At 30.8% G+C, this 19804-nt stretch overlaps 1 protein-coding gene across 3 annotated transcripts; it reads left to right on the top strand.

Annotated features, from left to right (window-relative positions):
- Positions 1 to 3361: 3361 nt before the first annotated feature.
- Positions 3362 to 17745, top strand: Taf3 (TBP-associated factor 3). 3 transcript variants are annotated; one of them, XM_076785232.1, is made up of 10 exons: positions 3362 to 3775; positions 4217 to 4388; positions 4501 to 4743; positions 4943 to 6114; positions 6523 to 7092; positions 7182 to 7361; positions 7472 to 7572; positions 8069 to 8405; positions 13935 to 14035; positions 14959 to 17745. In XM_076785232.1, the coding sequence occupies exons 1-10, from the start codon at positions 3773 to 3775 to the stop codon at positions 15092 to 15094; spliced, it is 3015 nt and encodes a 1004-aa protein (XP_076641347.1). In that variant the 5' UTR covers positions 3362 to 3772; the 3' UTR covers positions 15095 to 17745. The 3 variants fall into 3 exon arrangements, with proteins under 3 accessions (XP_076641347.1, XP_076641348.1, XP_076641349.1); XM_076785233.1 differs by having other exon boundaries at positions 3362 to 4053; XM_076785234.1 differs by having other exon boundaries at positions 3363 to 3775; positions 8084 to 8405.
- The last annotated feature ends 2059 nt before the right edge of the window (positions 17746 to 19804 follow it).

Genomic DNA, 19804 nt, shown 5'->3' with positions numbered 1-19804 from the left:
ACGTTGATGATACGATGTAATTTTTGTAGGTGGACTAAGTTCGTTATATTGTTTAATGCTATTTAACCTTTTAACTGGGGGACCTTCGAATTATGGACACCCACGAAGACATAATAAAAGACAAGTCAAATTGAGGTAACAAAAGCTTTAACTTCAACAACACAAGCTTCTATATAAATTCTTGTGTATATTTTAGTCGTTCGGTAATCAAAATCCGTAATATCGGAGTGTTCGAATCCGCGGAAATCGAAGTTTTACGGTCGCCAGAAAAAAGAAAAACAAAAAGAAAAACAATGACCCACTGGGTAATTGATTCCGCGAAAGTCAAGAACAATCTCGTAAATATTATGTCACAGTGAACTTGCGTCTGTTTTTCTTCCCATAACATATCAGATTGTGAGTGCGTGACCATAAAACGTCGGCGAATAATCGTAATAATTGTTTCGATGGAGGAAGGATAGCATTGGATATCGTCGATCGGGTGCCGGCTTTTATGCCGATTTAAACGAGCAGTCGGGGTTCGCAGTATCGACAGACAAATACCTCCGCGTGTCGCGATAAAAGCCGATTTACCGTCGGTTTAATCACACACACACGACGGAGAGGAGATTCTGTGCGTTTGATTTTCAAACTGGATCAGTGCCGACGTTTTACGATTGCAACAGACAATCGCCCTCGCAATGAGAATTTCTCATAGCAGGCCGTATGTTAAGTTTGGCCGTGTACGTGCACGCTCGTGTGACTAAGTGCGCACGGCAGACTGTAATATAAACGCGGTTATGCACCTATAAGCCGCCCGTGGGAAAGGTAATCGGTCAGAAGAAAAGCAGACTATATAGAGGCGTATACATATACTACGTGTGTATGCGGGGCCGGCACCCGCTTTCAATCTCCTGTTATATGATCTAAATAATTTCACACCGGAAGTCGAATCTCTTTTTCAGGATTCTCCGATCGATCGTAGAACTTTTTACCGTTGTTGATACGCAATTCAGCAGGGGATCGTGATATAATTTAGACATATTGGTGAGAACAGCCGAATTTTGACCAGCGCGCTCTGCCCGAGCTGCAAACTCGTTGTTCCTAGCAAAAATTGAGTTTTTAAACAAAATATTGTAATCAACTGATAACCCACCGAAGCTTCAAATTTAGAATATCAGCCATTTTAGATATTTATGTGTGCGAAGACAACACTTTGAAGACAAACTTCAAATTCGAAGTGAAACCAAGTATTCATTATTCAATTATATAACAATATTTCAATTATTTCAATTATTCATTATTCATTATTCAATTATATATCCATATTTATAACAATTTAAACTTTGAGATGGGTTTAAAAAAAAGTATTAGAAGTGTTAGACGCGAGACTTAACTATAACATAACACATGATAAAACATAAATAAAATTCTTGTATAATCATAAAGTATAATGTAATTGCCACATAATAAGTGAATATAGCGATTTCCAACACACTTAATGCCACAAAAATTTCAAGATGGACCTCCTTCGTACCTCTTAGTTCTCTGTTAAAATGAATTAAACGGCATAAAAAATGGCACTTAAAAATCCTTCAAAAATGATTATAAAAGCCACTATTCAAAACATTTTTATATCTGTATGTAAACATTTGCCTATGCAAATATACGCTGTGATGAATAGAAGAGGGGCTATGTAATAGCGAATAAAAAGAAGTATTTCCGATTACCGTACAATAGAGGCATAATTACATTGGTATTACACCGTTGAAGTATAGATCTAAAAAGTCGCAATCGCATGCGTGTTAAAAAAGTGAAGACATAATTGGATCGAAAAAGCCTCGAAAAAGCGTGGCAGGGTTATGAAAGTAGTAAATCACGTCTAGTATATCTCTCGTTAACGTGTTCTGATCTAAATAGGCTAACTATGATCGGCGGAGGAACTTGTTGCTTCGAGTTTTGATGAATCGAAGATTGTGTGACAATATATTCTTAAATTTTTCTAATGCCTTTACAATTTTGTATTTTACTTGTATTCGTTTTTGTCATATACATACAATAAATATATATTTTCTTTTGCTCCCGATGATATCATTAAAGACAGATAAAGAACGCGAATGTCTAGATACTTTGCACAACATTGTTCATTTCGATTAAAAAATAAAATGTTGAATCGGAGACTCTAGAATCAAGGACATCGGTAGAACGTGATCTGATGAAAATTATAGCCTTGGGGTCATAAAAAATTGTAAGGGATATTTGATTCCCGGATCTAAAAGGATAATAAAAACGTTAACATAAACGTTAACGCTTACCAAACGATTTTTTTCAACCTTTATCAATCTACAGTTGTATTCTCAAATTTTTAAGCATGCTTTTGTAATTGAAAAAAAAAATCTTAACTGACTTATCTGAAATTTATCTGAAAAGTCTTTCTTATTGGTCGTCAATATTGATCGTCAATCGCAAAAATCCCAGCGGAACGTGTATAATTATTGTAGGTGTAGCATAAACAGACGCTGTATAAAATACACATGTCATTACATTCGTATTATTATCTAACAGCCTGTAACTATCGCGTAAGTTTTTTGCGAGCATTGCAGACAAGGGCGTTTATGTTGGAACTGAAAGCTACACTCACAGAAGATAATGCAAGGTAACTGTTACTTTTACTTCATAGCGACTCGCAGTGGTACACGTATCCGGGGGTATTGATTATTCGATTTGAAAATCCGATAGCTATTGAAAGTGGCGAAGGAATGTCTTTTTACCTCACTCTTCTGCGAAATGTTTGTCACTTCATAAAATTTAAATTTGACGAACTACTTTTTCAAAATGATAAATTCTATATACAAAATAACAATTTCAAAGTAACATATCTAATTGTGTATTTACTCACAGGTAAAGTAATTAGTATTTACTCGTTAAATTTTGGAGCAGGAATATCAAAAATTCTGGACAGGACTTGGATATTGAATAGGAGACTTTTACGATGAATCCGTGTCTATAATATAGATACTCTATGTCGACCATGCGCAGATGGCGCCATAATCAGTTTCGAATTTGTAAGTCGGTATTGTAGGTGTCTTGTGTCACGAACGTCCATAAGCTGTTCTATCTATTCTTATGAATTATCTATACCACTAGAAATTTCGATGTCGGATAGGTTGGACAACTTTTTGTCACTATAGGCTCCAGTTTCGCCTGATGAGGGGAAAAAGTTACCCTCTCTCTGCTGGTACCGGAGTTTGCACGACAGAGACGAAACGCGTCACGTGACCGAGCCGCGGCGGAAGCGTGGGGAATAGCGCGGTAGAAGGGGAACTTAGAGTGGGGACACCAGTCTTGATCTGGCGACACTGATAGGCTCGCAATTTACAACAAATCACATATCTATTTACTAGGTATATATGGGTCGGATGTTGAGTGCAGATTATTATTAAATTCGATATTGTTATTATTTAATATTTTATATAAAAATAAAGAAAGATGGCATTTACTATTTTGAAATGTTTGTATCAAGAGAAAAGTAGTGCTTTTACGAACATTACACTTTCCAAGATAGCATATTTCCCGAAGCCAATCGATGGTGTAAAAGTATTATCGTCTACGCAAAATGCATAATATATGTGAAATGTAATTATTGTAGTTAATGCAAAGATACCATTGGCAAAGTGACCGAACACATACATTTTGTAACGTTTACACTCATTATACGTTTACAATGTAAACGACATCAAACAACACTAGAGGAACGCTGTCTTTTTTACTTTCATGCCGTCGTTCCGCCATTATGGTATGTCGTATATATTGTAATATGCATCGATGATTACGAAGGATCAAAAATACGTTCATAGGAAAATGTGAAGGCAGCGAGGACGCATTGCGTTCTGTGTCTTTCTATCATTTACACTTTCTTAAGTTTAACGAGTAAAATCTGTGTGAGAATCAAAATGACTTGTACGACTTGAGATTAAAGTGCTGAAGGAAGTTATATAGTGTAATAAGAATGTACGTGTCTTAGATTAATAAGCTGAAGAACTAGAAACCCTTTGTATAATTCTTTTTTCATTGGTAAGTAAAATTAAAACTTCACGTTTCATAATTCGTGAATAGCTTATAGTTAAAGTAATTTGTTAAATGTTATTACTTTTGTGTCACAACATTTGAAAACAGGTATGTATTCAATTTGCAAACGTTATAATCATATAAAATGTTCTACCATTTTTTGTTATAGTTGAAAATGTCAACAGAATATAGTAGAAGTGTTTTAAAAATGGTCGTCGCACAAATTTGTCAAACAATTGGATGGCATTCAATTAATTCAACGCCATTGGAGTTTATGGTTGATCTCATGCAAGAATACATTTTGCGAACAGCAAAATTGACGCATCAGTATGCAGAAATTTGTAAGTATTGTAGAACTTCCACCTAAACATCGGAAGGTTTTTATGTAAATGTAAAAACTCATATGTTTTATTTCTTTCTCAATATAAATAAACAACGGTATTGATGTTTTAGTGGGAAGAACGGAAGCAAATCTTGATGACATAGGATTAGCTTTTCAACATATGAATATTGACATGCAAGAATTGTCAGACTACATTAAAAATGTAGATCCAGTACCGTATCCTATGACAGTACCAAAATTTCCAATTCGACGGGATAGTCACCTAAATTTTCTCAAACCAGGAAGTCGAGAAGTTGTAACAAGGCCGATGCATGTTCATGAACATTTACCAGCTATGTATCCTAATACCGAAGGTACGATACTAGGTACAAATATATTTAAATATTTAATTTTTATTAAACAACAAACTACATACTGTAATATAAACATGTTCCAGATTATATTCCATATATATTGGAGTTTTTTTAAGAGAAACTGTTCATTGAAAATTAATCTAAAAATTTTTATTTTTACATTGAATCAATATTATTAACTTAAATCATAATGTTACAGAAGATTACATAACAGAAAAATCTGAAACTTTACTAAATGGGTCATCCGATTTATCATCAAACAATGGGACATCAGGCAATAATTCTATGAATGTGTCACCTCATAGAATATCCCCGCAAGTAGTCTTCAAGCGTCCAGGAGATCCTATATCGTTTGAAAGTCCAATAGTAAAACGTGTAAAGGTAGTAGAAGAAGGCAGACCATTGCGTGAAATTCACAGTGTAATGATGACCACCTCGGGTTTTTTATCACCTGCGCGGGAAGGAAAGCTGCCTGAAGCAAGGACACCGCATCAGACTCATCCAGACTCACCACAATCCAGTTCTTATCCGATGGTACCACCTGAACTGAAGTTCGATAAGAAACCGAAGAAGATCATAAAGAAAGGATTGGAAGATGGCAAGCTTGATAAAGAGAATAAAAAGAAAAATCGTGCTAAAGAATTATTCAAACCAAACAAGGTGGATGATAACAAAACTAAAAAGTTAGTTGGTATGAAAGAGTTAGCTAAATTAAAAGCTTTAAAGCCAGGAGGTGGGAAATCGCAAGGTACTGCACAAGGTTCATCCAGCAGGCCGTCTACTCCGAAATTAATATCACCTAAAACAACTGGTAGTCCAAAATTAACGAAAAAAACAGAACCCAAAGTTAAGCCAGAAAAGGTAATTGATGTTGCAGCTGCACCTCCGTCAGTAGAAAAGAAAGAAGACACGATTGGCAAGCTTCCATCGGAACCTGATAAGCAGAAATTGAATATTTTCAAAAAGATTTCAAAACCGCGAGAGGATAAAGAAAAGGATACATCGGAGCAGCATAAATACAAAGAGCTTGATTCAAGAGAGAGTTCTCCGGGTTTAATTATTGATGAAAACAACGACAAGCAAGCGCTTCGCAATGATATCGAAGTAAAGCATGAGGAGAAAAAGGCCCCGCATACGCCAGATGTACATATTCAGCCCGATGGAGGGGAATTAATTGATTTGCCAAGTCCAGATTCGGATGTTTATATGTTCGACGACATGTCTCCACCAGGAACACCTAGCACACCTAGAACACCAGAACTGAACATGCCACCAACTCCTACTGATCATAAAAAGAAGAGGAAAGAAAAGATTAGCAAGAAGAAGGAACTGAAATCGAGAAGTCCGAAACATTGTACTAGTCCAAAAAAGGTTAGTTGAAATTTTTTTATTTCCAGGTATTATGTACACATGTACTGCGCGTGCCTCACAAGAAGTCCCCTGACAGGAATGCAGCTGTAAGCCGTTCAATTGGGTCATTCCACACGCATTTTCGGTTCTAGCCGAATTATTAGTTAAAGTGTCTGATGTTGAAGCCATTGGGTGCGAGCGAAAGGCCCTCTTCCCCCTGTGTCGTCTCGATGAACTTCTTGTGAGGCAGGGACAGTACAGTTGCTCACGGAAGTATTTGAACGCCCTTTAAAACAAAATAACTTTCTTAAAGTTTGACCAAATGACGCGCACAAAAGATTTTTTAAAAATTGCAACTGTATATGCTGGGTCAGTGGTTACCAAAGCGTGAGCCACAAGAAGATTTCTAAAATGATTTTCGTATTTCAGACAAAGCTTTCCAACGATCCGGTGGAGGTGGATATATTAGATCGACCAAAAACCCCACAGGCACCAGAACCTCCGCTTTCCAAAGAACCAGCTTTCCCACCTACAATTCCGTTCTCCTTTTTCTCTGCGTTTCCTCCAGCTCCTGGTTTAATACCGCATCCTATGTATAGATTTCCATTGCCTTTAGGAAGGGGTGGTCCTGGACCACATCCAGCAATGCCAAATTTACCTTTACCACCCCGTTTCTTAAATACTTTACCTGTAAAATCGGAAGACTTCCCCAACATGTCAAAAAATAAAATTGTTGACCGAGAGAAACCTGTGACACCTTCGTTAAATGAATCAGTACCTCTGGTAACGAAACATGAGAAATTTGAGAAAGAAAAGGAGGAGAAACCGAAGATAATTAAACAAGATAAAGAAATACTCGCACCTGCGCCTATGAATACTATTACAATACCTTCAGCGTCCGCACTGACGGCACCAGTTACATATCCTACACCTGTACCCGTTGTACCATTATTACCCACGAAAAGTGCGAAACTCGAGAAATTAGACAAGAATGAAAAGGTAATCTTCTACTATATGTCTTTCAATATTTAATATATTTTTAATGTAACAAAAAAAAGGAGAATATTTCACAGAAATTGTAATTTTAGAAATCGAAGGAACATAAAAAGGAAAAGAAGGACAAATTGAAAAAGAAAAAAGACAAGAAGGAGAAACATAAAGAGAAAACAGAGAAAGTAAAAGAAAAGAAAGAAAAAGTTGATAAAAAGGAGAAGATCGAGAAAGTAAAGGAGAAGAAAGAGAAAAAAGATAAACGAAAAGAAAAGGAGGTATAGTAACAAATCAATATTAACTCTATAAATTTTCGTAGTTGACGCAACAAAGAAAATTTCTAGTTTAGCTCTAGTTTTAATTTACAACTTGATAACATCAATTACAGAAGGAAGATAAAAATTCTGAAGCTGTACCAAAAATAACTTTGAAGTTAGGGACAGCTTCTCCAAGACCACCAACCCCGGATGCTGTTCCAATGAAAAAATTGTAAGTTTATATCTTTTATTTTTTTTTTTTTTTTTTTTTTTAATTAATAATTTCAACTTTATTGCGAATGTTATATTATTTTACGAATCATATGATTATTAGACTGCAAATCTTTATGCAATTTTTATAGAATCCAGTTTCCATTTTCTGTAGTAATAATATTTCTAGATAAAAAATAACAAAATACTATTTCACGAATTTTTGACGTATCGTAAATGCATAAAGATCCGCAGCTCAGTCATTATATTAACGCTGTTTAATTTTGCTCTTTATTTACTTTTTAAAAATACAATCGCTCGCAATAATCGGTCACTTTTAAAAAGATGAGAATTTTTGCTTTTAAAAGTGTCCTAATATTATTGCGAGTGATCGTATATCGATTATGATTTATCTTCTTAATGATTTGAGTTATTAAATGGAATGAAGTAGTTCAACATAAAGTAAACAATGCGTTAATATATTGTACCACACATAATAACACATGCGTTATTATTAGGGAAATGTGTTGTAGAACGATAAAAACAGTAGTAAAGAAACCCGAGGATGAGACGAAACGGGAACCAAGTCCAGAATTGGCGAAAATATCAGCATTAGTAACGCGACCGCCAAAGCAAAAGTCGGCAAGTAAGAAAACAGAGGAGGGAACATTAGATGGAAGCCCTGCTCTTCCTACAGATACTTTCTCTGCCAATCTTACTAGTGTGCCACTCGCAACAGTTCCTCGAGCAAAGAAATCTCTCTTCAAAGCCCTACCTCAGAGAGAACCTCCTCCACCTCATTGTGATCCTCCTCCTAAGATCCCTCCGGTGGAACAACCACCACCGTATTATTTTGTAAGTACGATTCATATAGTACAAATATACTTCAAATTAGACAGAAACATCATATTATTGAATATTTACATGCAAAATTTACAGATTACGGGAGTGTCACCGCTTAATTTTTTTAAAATACAAAATTTACAAGCAATCGTGATTACCGAACTTTATTTCTATGTGTCATGATCATTTTATCTAATATGTTTATCAATATAAACAATGTAAAGGTTGTTGCATCAAATGCAATTACTAAATTTTAATATTCTGTTTATAAAATATTTCATATAATATCCGGCTGAGTACATTAATGCTTTTCTGATTAAATCAGTTAAGTTTACTAATGTATTTACATGGTCTTGTGCACACATTCCTGGGCAATTCTTACCTCTTTTTCCATTATTATTATTATTATTATTATTATTATTATTATTACAACATTTATTAGCAATAATAAACATAGATAAGGCAGAAGTAGCTCATGGGAATATGTGCATTGCAATGAAAATGATAAATTTCGAATCTTAATATACAGATCATTAATATTTTTTCAATTGGCTCTACTTTCGCACACAGTTTCTAACATTTTTTTGAAACTACATCAATCATTTGAAATTAGATACAGTTTAGAATTTTAAGAATCTATAAAACAAGCTTTGGTGACAACCCCATTCAATTTTTTCACTCACGAATTTCAAATTCTAGTTGTATTGGTCAATTATTTATTTTTGTTAATTACAGTACTTTGATTCCAATAGTATGTTCCAACATTATTATGATAATACTTAAAAGTATTAACATTGCATAATTAATGATAATAACTATAATTATAAATTTTACTATAATAATAGTGACTCAACCCATCGATACCATTCGAATTTCACCTCATCCAAGAATTCCAGATTCCCAACATTTCATTTTTAATTTTCTATGCATTCATGACTTGCGGTGACGGTATAATTTTCATTTGGCCTGCTTTGTTGTATTGTTACGTTTGTCTAAAGTATATTAGTAGAACCATTTCATAGCCTACATTAGACTTGTTATGTATTTCGTGTTGCAATTATCAATCTATTTAATTATTTCAAATTTTAGCACTTCTATCAAGTTAATCAGGTGGATTTCTTGACATTGAAAGAAGTCTCAGAACTTATTTACTCTAAATATTTTAAAGCCTAACGTTTTACAACATGTCTTATGATATTTTATAATGCCGGGTTTGTCTGATAAATGCGCCCTATAAATGTTATTAATTTCAAGAAACCAAGTTCTAAGACCTTTCTTATATTACACTATCTTATTGGGTCTTAAACTTTCTCTTTTCCTTTGATATTTTCTCTTACAATGCAAATGCACTTACAGTATACTTTAAAACGCTTACACAAATTATTTTACTGGATAAATTATATTATACAACTGAATACAGTTATTTTAGTTTTAGGAACAAATAGTTAAATTTTAAGTTATGGTGGGAAAATAAACAAAACATTGTGGGTGGTATTTTATATCTTTTTTAGGTGATCAATTTGATTACTTTAAAATCTTCGAAAGTTTTCAGGATCAGTTTTTATTGTAGTATATTATCCTCCAATATGAAATCGTATATTAATATCAACTACGGATATCTGAACAAAATATCTGATATTTAGAAGAAGACGTAGAAGATATAGACAAAAAGGTTGTTAAGAGAAATATTAATTAAATTATCACTTTTTACAATTTTATGTGATGTTACATAAAACGTGAGTGGAAGGTAGCAATAACATGGATAACATTGTTGGAACATTTTCAAATAAAAATATTACTGTGGAACAGTATTGACGTATTACAACTTATCAAGTATTATGGAGGAAACAAATAAATGTTACCATTTTCTATCTTTTTCGAACTATGAAAGTTAGAGAAAAAATTGTTAGGTATAGATAATCTTCTCTAATTTTTATAATTTAAAAAATATTCAAAATAGTAATTTTTATTAGTTTACCGTGCATATCTCTGAATTCTATGTTTTCCAATAGTTCAAGCTATGTGGTTTAACCTACTCTGTGCAAAACAGTGTTAGAATACCTTTCAGAATATTCGCTTTACTTGAGAGATATTTGAATACCCAAGTTTGTAGTAATTGCTCCTTGCCGCATAAATTACGTGTATTTTCTTCCGTCTATGCATATTAATACAATTACAAATGCTTTCGTTGTATTCACACGCATGTAATTAGTATCTGATTCTATATTCGAATTTTCTTGAAAACGAATCTATGGACAAATTTTTTTATTGTACGTGTTCAATTTATGTATTCACGAATAATTGCCTTGTATTCGATTGTACCATGATTATGCAGAGTGGCACGAACAATTTTAAGCAAATTTTGTTGGTATCCATCCTATCAAAAAAATCTTACACAAACGCTGATAAAAATTTGGAAAACCATGATCAGATTGCTAAGAGCAATTTTTATGCTGGAATAATAGACTCACCAACACTGTATACCGCACCTTTTAAAGTACCGGAAATTGTGCAACAAATTCCATACAATGCTCTATTTCACTTATAGTTTCGTCTGATAATTAATATGAAGTTAATTTCCAAAACAAAAAGAACTATCTTCTCTGGTTATAAGGTATATGATAAGCTCTAAATGCACCGCATTTAATCAGGGTAAAAAATCACAAATTAATGGGAAAAAATAGTAAGAAACTAGCAAGCAATATGAAAAATAATCTACGAAAAATAATTTCATAATAATAAATTAATAATAGCATAAACAAATTCTCTTCTAATCGAATAGTTAAAAATAAATGTCTCATAAAGCATTAAAACATTTTTAAAGGAAATTTCATTACTGTTACAATTATTGCACAGATCTACAATTCTTAAAATGACTGCTACAGTATTACGAATTTTGGTATAGTAAAGGCTAGTACCCGCGATTACGTATTTTATTTGTTTTCCATCACAAAACTAATCCTCGTAGGATACAATATGATAATAGCAGTATTAAAGCTAAGCTATATATTATTTTGGGTTTTACATCAGTGTTGATCTTATTTTTATATTACAACTTCACTGTATTCTCTATCCTCTATAAGTTCGTTACTTTGCTCTATCACATGGTTGCAAAAATGCGAATAGTGCATAGCAGTTCACATTAACTTTTTTTATTGTATAAACTTATGCTTGTTGAAATGTTCTATACTTCTATCTTTAATAGCGAAGTAAAAATATTCACTTTGGATAACTTTAAATCGTGTTTATTATGGACCATAATAAATAATAACAACATACAGTGGCATGTAGTTTGAGGTACAACTAAAGTTGGGGTGATCTGAAAACATCAAATTAATTTTCTTCTCACTATTGATTAATAAATAAATTAACGACTTATTTATTTAATTTATTGAATTGAAATTCTGTAATTGGAAATAGTGTTTAATGGGAGACATTCTATTTTGTTAAAAATAGAACTAAAAAGTATTTTATTTCTTTACGTGAGTAAAGTCACCTCCTTTTTGGTTGTAGAACGAATTATATATCACATGAAGTATGTTATACAGAAAAATATATTAATAAATTAAGGGTGCATATATGTATAGAGATCTATTTCTTTCAACTTGGTCGAAACTTGTATATGAAGAACAGTGATGACATAATAGTTTCATTGCTTCTTAAATAATGTTTAAACAATTTTCCCTTCGTTTAGTACAGTAACATTAGTCGATTTAAATGAATGGTGTATTGACCAATAAGAGACCAGTGACCGGCAAAAATCTATTATAAAATGCAAAGGGAGGTAATAAACAGTCACCAAAATAATGAAGAATTGATTGATTGCATGCAATTTGCATGTTGTCATTAAACAAAGCATGCAAAACAGTTAGGAATATAACGGACGGTTTTAACGGCACAGAGACGAAAGCAGATGCAGCTCTTAAAACGGATGATGCTAAGGAAGACAAAGAAAATGGCAGGATCGTGCTGCCCACAACACCAACCACTACTGTGGTGAGTACATTCCCATTCTAAACAAAAGTCATTAGGTATTCTTTGTACAATGATAATTTAATCTATTTTCTACCTAGTCGAAATTATAGAGATATTCAAATTTCTGCCATGTCTCCAGCTTTTGCCTGAAACACCCTTAGGCACTTTTCAACTTCAACTTTTGGAATCTTATCTTCGACCGAATTCTTTTGAAATATGCACAAGATTATATTTTTAATAACACTTACATCTTGACATATTAGTCAAATTAAATACAATTAATATAATTGTGGTACAAGTTTATATCGTAGGATATTTCATAAGCTTTTGCAAATTCTAAATACAGCAACAATATAAATTATTTATTTGAAAAATAGATAAATATAATACACTTCAATATAAACATACATTAATACCCAAAATTAAATAAATACATTTATTGATGAACCCCTTAAATTGGGATTATATGTCCACATAATTGAATGCTGCCCTACTTTAGGAAACGATGATTACTTTCTATCTTATGTTATTGTGGAGCCAATTCTCCCTAATATATATGGAAAACAAGCTTATTGTAATATATAGATTTGTTTTGTCTAGACATTCATTTAAAATGATCCACACAATCTACATAATCAATAGTTAAGTGTCCACTATATTGACTATTCACATAATATCAATTATGTGATAATTAGCAAATTCAGAAATAATAATAATATATCAGATTCCTGGTATCCAAAAAAATCTATCTATTCCCAAATTATCTACACGTAAAATATTCTTCTTTAGTTCTAGTTGTAGTAACATCAAATTTAAGAGCAGATTAGATCTCAGCGTATTTTTATTGAGTATACACTTAATAACATATACATTTAATATAATATAACGAATAAAGCTGAGAAAATTCAATGAATGTTCCTGTTTAAGTCAATTGATAAGTAGCTCAGGTAACCGTATGTTATGAAATATTATTAGTTTGTGAGCCAAGTGAAAATTTATTTAATTACCGCAAGTCAAAGCCATAATTCTTGAATCAATCATACTAATCCTTTCCTAGTATTCATGTTAATAATACGAGGAGTAGATCATACACCATCATATATTATAACTAATAGTACTGTAAACAGTACTATAAATCATAAATATTAATAACAATCGCCAATGACCATTTAATTCAAGAAAAATTTTTTGCATCATATATCCATCATTCCTCACTCATTGAATTTTATAAACATATTACATAATTGCATACTCACAAGCATTTATCATGTACCACTGCTATTTTTAATGTACTGTATTCCTACATATTACTACACCTTCATACAATGCGTACGAGTCATCTCACAGATTGCATATATATTAAGTACTTCCATGGACTATATCTTTCATTATTCAACTTCATAAATTCAGGACAATCACATTGTAATAATGAATTGTTTATATTTTAAATGATTTGATACAGTTTTATACTTCATACTGTTTGTAACATGAAAGATGGGTTGGGTTATTTATAATTATGGTAAAAACATTGTATATTGTGTTTTTATCGTGATATGAGTCTTTCAGGATCAAGGTGGTCGTCAAGTGTGGATATGTCCTGCTTGCGGCAACCAGGATGATGGATCTCCTATGATTGGTTGCGATGATTGTGATGGGTGGTATCATTGGTAAGTGAGACATAAGAATTTAGTCAATTTATTCCAGGACAATACATTCACCTATTACAATTCCCAGAACATTTAAATTTCATTACTGTGTCCAAACTAAGATAAAATCGAAAATTTACATATGATTGCATTTTAGTGACCATTTTGTTACCATGCATTTAGGCAAACCTACACATTGCCAGTAACATTGTACCAAAGCGAAACTACATCAAATTAATTGATTATATAGCGTTTTTATTTTTCAAATAATAAATATTATAAAAAAATGAAAGAGAAAAACGCAATACTGTTTTTTGCAAATAACGTAATGGTGTAAGTAATTTTTTTGTGTTTCCACTATTTTTTTAGAAATCAAGGTGACCTTCTATTCCTTAAATGGAATGTTACATACTTTGTTATATAATATGAAAGCATGTGTCAAGAAATGCAACATAGCATGCAAGGTCATACAAGGTCAGAAATGGAACAAACCTTTTGGGTCAGCCTTCCATTTAAAAAATGGAAGGTCACCTTTATTTCTAAAACGATAGTGCGAATACAAACAAATTACATATACTTTTTCCTCTTTCATTTTTTTTTTTTCTAATATTTATTATTTTCAAGAATAACGCTGACTAGTAATCGCGTGAACACCCTGTATAAGTAATCCGCACATTTTAGTTCCTACAGTTCTTTAATTCAAAAGAAGACTAAAAGAACGGTTCTATTTAGATAGTTACATTACAAACACTACAATTCAACCATCTAAATAACAACAATCCAGAGCAATCGTATGACTTAATATTGATTTCAACAACGGTTCCAAATGATAATACAACTTGTTACTTCATACATTACAATTTTTGCTACTTCATATTATACACTATACGGAGAACTTTTTATTGTAATCATATTACTTAATTTATATGTCTTTAATCGTTTAGGGTGTGTGTTGGTATGCAAGTACCACCAGCTGCCAACGAGGACTGGTATTGCCGCTTTTGTATAGCTAAAAAGCAAGAGCTACACCACGACAAAAAAAAGAAGAAGAGGAAGAAAAAGGTTAAAGTTACAGCCTAGTACAAGCTACCCGGGTCTTGCGTAAGATCCGGTCCAGCAATTCAAACCTCTACCAAAGTTAAAAAGAACAGCAAGCTCAGAGTGGGAACTTTAAAAAATAAGAAATTATCGAAAACTGAAATGAAGTTACAAATGAAGTCATTGAAAGAGAAAACCATGCCCATCAAGGGGAAAGCTGGAAAGACTCTCATGAAAGTTAAGACTGTAAAGAAAAAGAGTAAGAAGATGAAAGATAGTGCAATTCAATTGACTTAAAAAGTGTTACCTTTTGTGATCATTATCACAGGTTCAAAGAAACTTAATTTTAACACGTTGATCGCTAAATAATTCGAAGGTAATAAATTTTGTTGTCAATTTCTTTTTTAAATTAATTTATCAACATATTTTTGTGTGTGTAGAGAAAAGAAATATACAAAAATTATGTAGAAAAAAATTGAGTATGCGACATCCAACCATGACCATCTCAAAAATTAAGAGGTTAGAATCTCACCTGTAAATAAGTATACTGCCGGTTTTATACGTTTATACAGATCACGATTCTATGGATCCCTTGATAAAAATGTTAAAATTATTATCTCATTTTGATTGCTGAAAATGAACTCGTTATATTTGCATAAATATCTCCAATTTAATCATTACTGTATTATTAAGAAAAATATTCAAGTTATTGTATATAACTAATCTAATCATTCGAAGAAATGGCTGTTACAAAGATTCTTTAAAAAATTAGTAATATAAAATATAAGTATTAGTGTATGGATAATACAGTGGTTATCACTTGAATAAACATCGTACAAAATTGTAATAATATATACATATTGCAATTCATTTAATTTCTACTGAATTATTTCAGTAAACTCTTCGAATATGTATGGAATTATTGAGTTTAATCATTTTCTCAGAGAATTATATAATCGGTAAATATGATTTTATATTCTTTTTAAAGAAAATAATAAACTATTAGGAAAACAATTATATATTATCATTAATATTTAATTTAATAGGTATATTATATGTGTTTAATTCACTATTCAGCAGAAATATAGGTTTTCATTTTTTTTTTCTTAATACGTTTTTTTTCTCTATCGGCTGTTGTTACAATTATAATAAACATTTCCACACGTTCTCGCATGTTACTGTATAATAGCAACTTAATATCCGTATTAATTATATATGAAAATTTATTTGTCAGATTATGCAATTCACAACCAAAACTTAACTTCTCTAGTGATGATAAACTAATTTCTACTTTTTATTGCAATCTAAATAAAATTTGTTCATGTACAGGTGTTACCAGTTGAACTCTTAACAAATATTATTTGTGATGGTCATTGGTAACGACAGCCTATATTCTATGTGGTAATAATATCCTATATATTCTTGATTATAAAACAAATACAAAGAAAGAAATATTAAAAAATAATAGAAAAAAACATTAATTCAAAAAGATTAGTTTTTAAATAAATTTGTTCATCAATTGAATTGAATATTTTGTTCACGAATTTTTTTCTTATTTTGTAGCAACTTTCACCTAGATTGTATCACTTGTATTCGATTAAAGTATATTATATCGCGAGAATTTATAATTCACGCATTTAGAAAAAAAAATCACTTGTGTAAATAGTCTTCTGTTAAGTATGAAGAGTTATACATTAGTAAATGTAAAAAGCACTATTCATTTCGTTTAATGCATTACAAACTTAATGCTACAACGAAATTATTTACATAGAAGCTCATACGAACATAGTATATGAATTGTATATAGCAGTCAACGTGTTAAAAATAATAATGTAAATTTAAAATATATGTAGAAAGGAAACTATATTTCTCTTGTATTAAAGCAGATGCTTCTGCGCATTCGTATAAAGTGTAAATTTTTTCACCTGTATTTAATGTATTCAAGATAATTCCATAATTAATGGCCATTACGATCATGGTTGTAAAAATGTGACTGATTGTTTTGCACTGGTAATAATAACTCGTACATCTCTGATTATTTTTCTAAGGAACATCTTATATTTGCAAATAAAAATGTTTTGCGTATTTAGTTCCAAAAAAATGAATGTGAAATTTTTAGTGCATACTATACAGTGTGAAATAAATTTTCACGTAAAACAAATAATATACCACTTACCACATTGAAACCCGTTTGGATAGATTTATCTGTATCATAGATTGGCAATCTATCCAATTGATTGACAATAAATACCATAAAGAAAAAGAAACTTTAGGTATTATTTGTAATATAATTGAAGTATTTATAGCATGATTTATTTGATACAATAATTTGATTATTACATGTGATAACATTGTAAAGATGTAATGTAATTACCCAATCCAAGAAATATCAGGAATGTACCTAAGCAATTGGGTCTCAATGTGATGAGCAAAGAAACTTAAATGAGAGGTATAGTAAAATTTAAGAGTTGTAATCATTATTTATTGATTTCGATATACAGAACTAAGTTAAAATTGTGCTTTTATAAATTTTACTTCATTTAGATAATAAGTAATGTAATGTAATATTCAAAATTGTAAGCTTGTAAACAATGAACTAATCTGAAGACATTAAAGTTGTCAGGATTAATTTTAATATAATTTTTACAAAGTATGGAAAGTAATATATATTATATATCGTTGTGCATAACTTACATAGTGTATTTTTTTTTTCTGTTATTGGGGATTACATTATAAATATAACACTATTGGGCTTATAAAGTCGAAACTAGAATCAATAAAGAAAATAGTTAAATAAATAACTTTGTACTTTATAGTTTTGTATCGAAACTTCACTAAAAAGTTAATTGTAATAATAACGATCACAATGACTACAGCAATGACGAAATATTCACAATAAAGACGAATGGATTTTAAGAAAAAAGGTCTCGCAATTTATTAAAGTATATATGTAGTACTGAATCATACAAAAAATAATTTTATAGGGCTAGCATATTAATTAGAACGTTTAACATGACTAGCTTATTATGTTGTATCTAAATTATATAATATAAAACAATATCTAGTACAAAAATTTTATGGTTTTAAAGGAATTAAATATGTCATAAATTTTTTAATAAATTCTGAATGTGCATTCACCTCTAATAGTGCATACACCTTCAAATCATAAAATATCTATATAAAATCAGGTACAAGTCATACAGAACTTGTGAAGCATTGAAAATAGTCATGTTGAATGATCCATTCTATGTCATACAAAATAAAACATTATTGTATTGTGATATAGAATTGTTGCTTCTCAAAACTGGAATGAGACATGTTACATATTTAATGAAGCATATGTAATAAATGAATTATAAAGAGAAATTGAATTATTGACAGATTTACTTTTAATACTATATGCACATTACTAACAAAAACTATTATACGTATATGTAGAACTTCATCATTTTCATATAAAAGCATGAGATACTGAAAAAGTAAAATTATTTACACATGCAAATAATAATATTACATTATTTTTTCTATTTACATTGTTTGTGTCAAAAATATGATTTGCATTTAAAAACAAATACATCATTTGTTAATATCATTTTTCAAACCTTACAACTATTATAGTTTGAACAATTAGAAAAATCAATCAATAAATAAAAATACAAACTCACCAGTTTGTTTGTATGTACATATAATATATATATATACAGTTCAAGTACGCATATATTCTATTTCCTTTATATTTTTAAACACAATACAGACCGCTAAGATCTTTGTAATTATTTTCCTTATGTTTTATAGTACAGAATATATACATAGTATTATCGAAATTGATTTTGTGGTTATATTGTTTCCATAAAATATAAACTCGATAACGTCACAAAATATGTATGTTGTTCTCAGTTCGGCTATTGGTTAATAAGAAATTAGTAATACTTAAAGTTTAAATAAATAATGTTTATACGATCTTAGCATTAATAAATAATCACGAAAATAATGAAAATGACAAAGGAAAACGAAGTTGTACTAAATATATAGGCTAAAACAATAATATTATGTACTTTCTATTTTCGTTTGGTTTCTCAATTTACCGATTGCACAAATCAAAACAATGAAACGATTGTTTTCGTTAACAAAAAACAAAGTTCAAGGTATAGTTATATCGATTTGGATACTTTACAGAGGTTCACAGAACGCTATAAACGCGTTTAAACTTTTTGTGTATAAAAACATACATACAATTGATAATTACTTTTTTTCTTTATTTTCAATTACATTTTAGAACATTGAATTATTACGTTTTAACCAGAGTTGGGCATTATTCGAAATAACTTTCGCCCAACTCTGATTTTAATTATATAAAATGATATGTAATATATATATATGATTGTTACATTTCACTTTATTTTCTTTTCATATGTCTAATGTTTTCGTTACCACAGATGAAATTTATTTCTGTCTATTATTGTTTTTTACTAAATAATTTTTAGGTGCAAGAAATACTTCGCAAAGCAACAAGATTTTTAAATCCAAGCTATCAAGAAGTTTACGTGTAAGGATTTGAATATTCGCGGTAAAGCCGCGCATATATTTGTAAATACGTAGAGCAGTTTATCCCAATCAATTTATTATAAAGTACTTTCAACATTCTACACTTAAATGCTTGTGTACATACAATATCTAGAGCATTTAAGAATTCTGAACAATATATGGCCTTTTCCGATCAAAAAATTTCGGAGAAAACAAGGTTGGAGATCG

Source organism: Halictus rubicundus, chromosome 3 (genome assembly GCF_050948215.1).
Source record: "Halictus rubicundus isolate RS-2024b chromosome 3, iyHalRubi1_principal, whole genome shotgun sequence".
Classification (NCBI taxonomy): Eukaryota; Metazoa; Arthropoda; class Insecta; order Hymenoptera; family Halictidae; genus Halictus; species Halictus rubicundus.
Note: the sequence above shows the minus strand (reverse complement) of the source record. Positions and strands in the feature narration are given on the sequence as shown.